The sequence below is a fragment of the Limulus polyphemus genome, unplaced genomic scaffold (genome assembly GCF_000517525.1).
Source record: "Limulus polyphemus unplaced genomic scaffold, Limulus_polyphemus-2.1.2 Scaffold427, whole genome shotgun sequence".
NCBI lineage: Eukaryota > Metazoa > Arthropoda > Merostomata > Xiphosura > Limulidae > Limulus > Limulus polyphemus.
Window position 1 is genome coordinate 114,123 of NW_013666037.1, and position 5,114 is coordinate 119,236.

Here is a 5,114-nt window from a genome sequence, read left to right on the forward strand (position 1 = left end):
GTAAGTGAATCACACACAGAATACTAGTGCGATAATAATAGAGAAAATAGTTCGGCTTGTCAACTGAAATTCTAAAGTAATTGAATATACCTAACTGGACATTTGACAAGAAGAAGAGAACTATATATATATAGTATTTATGATATGCCTATGATATCTATAGAGTGAAGAATTTGTTGTACATACGTTTAACTTGTTCCGAATATATATATATATATATTATTTTGAAAACAAGTGAAGTACGTGCTGTTCATTTATCGTTAACAAATCACAGTCACCCACTGTAGAAGAATCCTAAGCCCAACAACAACATAGTATATATTTATACTATTAAAAAGTATAAGTGAAAGCTTTTTAACAGACAATTGGCGACCATACTATAACCATAACTTTTGACAATATTATGAGGCTTATTGTAATTTCAAACTCTAATTATTTATACAGTTCTTTAGGGTTTGATTCTTTTATCAAAAATAATTATAGTTACACATTATAATGGGTGTGCAATTATTGTTGCATAAGGCATACTAAAAAAAACATCACCTTGGACTGTTGAGGGAGGCTTTTGTATAGGTCCCTAAAAAGACGAATTCGTCTTTCCTATATACATATAAGTCTATAGTTGTCTTATTACGAATATAATCATTCCTACATTTATAGAAATATAATTATATATTTGTCTTATGATAAATATAATTGATTAAAGTCATGTTGTTTTGAAAATGTCGTCCATACTACGATAATTGCTATATAACAAAAACCGCAACATTACGACAGAATTAATAAAAAAATAACATAAACACTGTTCCGCAGTGAAGAAGTTACCATTACTATAGAAACAAAACTCATTTTATTGTTCTGTCTTTTTTATATGTATTGGTTATTTTTTTTAATTTACAATTTATGTTTATTTCTCTTATTTTGAAAATACTTTTCACATAAGACGTATGCGGAATGCGCTTACTTTTTAATGAAGAACCGTACAATATTATTAAATTAGACATTACTATATTATGTATATTTAGATAAAACTGTATAATAAAATAGAAGTAAAAGTTTTCTCATGCAGTATTATCGAGATAATCTTTATCAGTCTCGTAGAGTCTCGTTCAGAGCGGTATTTCATATAAATTACCAAAAATTGGGCCACAAAAGAACACAATTGTAGTGTTTTCAGAAGCTGAAAATGGCGGTGGTGTTCACGTAGAAGTCATCATCTGTAAAAGAAAAAGTTATTCAAACACATCCACTACATAAATCAATTTTAGTTAGTATCTAAAACCATGTTCAACATGATCCCTTAAATCTTAGTTTGTTACTAAACATACAGAATTATTAGAACAAGCTGGTGACGTAATATGACGTATAAAGAGACAAAACTACTATGTCAGTTAATGGTGTTTCAGACCTATATACTCACTTTCCAAAATAATTTGAATTTACTGTAAAACTGAAATCACACAGAAGTGATGTTCCCCACAACTTGAATTAATGTATATAAATTTAGTCTTAGTTATGGTTAACGATTTATACATTTTTATAGTACCTAACACCTACACACTAATCCAAGTTCTATTTTAGCAACTTCAAATTCGTTGCGAGGGTGTGCGTGACCTAATAGTTCGTATGTCGAGCTATAGATCGAAAGGCTTAACGGTCGAGCCCGTGATATATCGCTGACCATCCTTCGCACTTTCAGCTGTGGACGTATTATAAGAGTGACAGTTAATCCAACTATTCGGTTAAGGTTAGCCTTATAGGTGCCACTGATTTTGTTGCCCTCTCTCTTTCTATGTTCAGTAGCTCTAAAATAAGGGCTGCTATGCCAAAATCTTGGAGATCTCTGACCTGGCCGTTTTAACCCTTATTGTATTTCAGGTTGGAAGTACCCAATGCATATTTTACTTGTTTAGGGTTTTCATTTATTGGATTTTTGCTGGATCATTAAGTGTTCATATAGTTGAGTGCGTCAATCTATATGTTTAATTTTGACCATGATAGCACTCCTCTCACTTGTAATTGTAAAAGTAATGTAAAATTTAGTTTTATCTAGGCAAAATTAGCTATTAAAACATGCGCATCGAGTTCATGTTACCATAAGAGTTCGAAATTGTTTTTATTACTTTTTTTTGTTTTTTAAGATACATTAGTGAAATATACAAGTATGTTTTTCAGGTCAACAAATGTCAGCTTTAAACGGTACTTACAACGTTGTAGCTAGAGTTTAAAGCACCGTGTTGGTCAGTAATGTTTGTTGATGCTGCGTTATGGTCATATTGTCCTCCAACGCCAGCATTTCTTTTTCAGTAAGGACACCACTACCCGGTTGGAACTGGCTACCACCATCATACATCTCCATCGGATACAGATCTGTTCCCTGAACTTGAGTAGAGTTGGAGCTTTCGCCATCTGACGGTGCATTTCCAAAAGATCGACGTGAAAAGGGACCAACACCGTACATAATTTTATGCAGAGACGCCATTGAACCTGTAAAGAATGTTATTAATTCTTTTAAATTTCATTAAAATATTTTATTCCTCTTCATATACATATATACACATATAACTGAGAAAGATACAACTAAAACCTTATACTTAGATATAACTTCATAACAGATGCAGCCTTTTAGAGATTATTACAAGGCAAATTTTATGGCCTTCGCAACCCTTTAGCCAACAACCAATAACATTTTTTTCCCCTTTTTTATTTAGTAAAATTATGAAGGTAAAATATGGGAAGTGAGTAATCATTGGTATAATAATTGAACTGATATTATTTTTAATTACGTTAATATTGTGTGTAAACAGTAGCCATAAAGATTAGAGCTATTTTTTTTGTAGAGTAACATTCAAGATATTCTGTTTGGATTTCCATGATTTAGTAGAAATTTCAATAAACTATTTCATCAAATTGCATTTCATCACATCTTATATATAGAAACGTTTTAACAATATCATATTTATTTCTAAATCACATTTCGTCAAAAAAACGTTTTGAAATCAAATGTGATTTTTAAGCTTTCGGGCTTTCAAAATACATGAAAAACCAAACTGTTTCTAAAAACCATATAATAAATACACAGACAGATAAATAAAACACAAAGTATGTTTATGGAATTTTTAAAATACAAATAAAAACAACTTCACATACCGTAAAAAGAGAGTGATATCCCTTCTTTCTGCAGAGCTCCATATTTAGAACGAGGCTTAGTGCGTAGTTGTAGCTGTGCTCCCACACCTTTCTCACGCGCTCTGCGCGTGAGCTTGCTGTACAGATAAACTTTACGAAGGTATAGACACAACATAACAATGGTAGCACATACTAAATTGGCCACTACTATCGTAACATCACGATACAGTGGATATAACTGGGTGGCAAGAACAGTCCAAACTATCCAGACTACTGCCTTCAAGATACAAATGAGAAGTATCCAACGGGGTTCTTTGTTTCCATCACCACACTTCCAAGACAACAGAGAAAAGAGGATGGACAAGGCCAAGAGAAGCATTACATATACTAAGGAGATGACCAGCTCATCTTCAAATGTTGAAGGAGGAGAACACCTCCACACCTGACTGTATACACCAACTTCTGGAGGACGCAACATTAACCAAGCCGTGCTCAGTACGACCTGGATGGCGACGAGACCCACAACCATCAGCAGCAGACCAGTTGGACTGGTAAGGCGAGAATAATCTTTCAGAACCCGATTATTCTTATAACCCATAAACCTCCATGCATTCATTACCTTTACCAACATCCCCGAAATGATAATGGCGTAGGCCAGACCCATTAAGAATCTGCGCACTCCACATGTATAGATGTTTGGAGTTAGAATAAAGGCAAAGTTTAGCCCGTACAGAACCAGAAGACCAAACAATATAAGAAAACCAAGCACGGTAGTTCCGGTGGCAGCTGGAAACACCATCAGGAAGTAGAGAGTGCAAATAACCACTAAGCTGATTCCAAGAAGAGACAAAGCAGTGACAATGATTCCCCAAACGGTCTTGAAATTCGTGTACAGTGCGGGTCTATACACCAGTCGATAATTGTAAAGATCTTGGTCATTAGCACACTTTTCACAGTTCTCGAAGCACGCAGATGTTGGAACCTCACCATAGGAAAAGGTCACATCTTTCTCGTTGAGGTCAAGCTTGTGGTTCTTCCATAATCCCACCTGCAGGGAATAAAAAATTGTGTACAAAATGACGCCCATCTCAAATAATATAGAAATATTAATAAAGCTTGATTAAACAATAGGTGAATTTCTTTTCCTTACCAAAAGACAACTTTCATGAATAAAAGATGGCATAGAGACCTAATCAATTCTTTGATTCGCTACTTTCATTGCAGCAAACTAGTCTCACTGAATTCACAGCTCATCAGTGCTGTTTGAAAGAGCGAAGCAAACAAAAGGTCTCATAGAGTGGTGAATAAAGGATTATATATAAAAATCAAACCAAAAGAACAAAAAATCACGATCAGTAATCAACAATATTATGGCAAATTCATCGACTCAGTTACAGTTATATTGTAATATACCAGTTGGCGCTCAAGAATCTTAATTAGGACTGGAGTATTGCACATGCCTAAAGGGCACGAGCTCTCTCTCTCTCTCTCTCTCACACACACACACAATCTATTATAACAGTTAATGGTAATAATCAACACAATAAAAGCGTATTCTGTTACCAATTTACAGTTCTGTTGGCCCCCCAGTGGCACAGCGGTATGTATGTCTGCGGACTTACAATGCTAGAAACCGGGTTTCGATACCCGTGGTGGGCAGAACACAGATAGCCCATTGTGTAGCTTTGTGCATCACTTCAAACAAAACAAAACAAAAACAGTTCTGTTCTGTAACAATATCATTACAGCCCATCCCTTCTTGAGGTAGGACTATACCGTATGTGCGCAGGGCTCCAATAATACTTGAAATACTTAATCCAGTCCTAATCTTAATGTAAACTTTACACAAGCAACATAAAATCCAACTTCACTGGGGAAATTATTACCATGTGTAGTAATTCTGTCACCCTAGTGGATATAATCTCATGGGTTCGTCTATTTCCACGCTCATTTGCGAGAGTATTAAATAACTGAATGTTTGTTTG

The 5,114-nt window shown here is 34.6% G+C and overlaps 1 protein-coding gene across 3 annotated transcripts in view; it reads right to left on the reverse strand.

Annotated features, from left to right (window-relative positions):
* Positions 1-793: 793 nt before the first annotated feature.
* Positions 794-5,114, reverse strand: part of LOC106458191 — a 47,933-nt gene continuing 43,612 nt past the window's right edge. For 2 of the 3 annotated variants that reach the window (XM_022384333.1, XM_022384334.1), the window contains exons 11-13: positions 3,151-4,177; positions 2,208-2,487; positions 794-1,217 (exon numbers count right to left, since the gene is read on the reverse strand). In XM_022384333.1, the coding sequence (XP_022240041.1) occupies positions 2,225-2,487; positions 3,151-4,177 (1,290 nt within the window). In that variant the 3' untranslated portion in view covers positions 794-1,217; positions 2,208-2,224. The remainder of the gene's footprint in view (positions 1,218-2,207; positions 2,488-3,150; positions 4,178-5,114) is intronic. The other variant, XM_013917665.2, reaches the window with a different exon arrangement.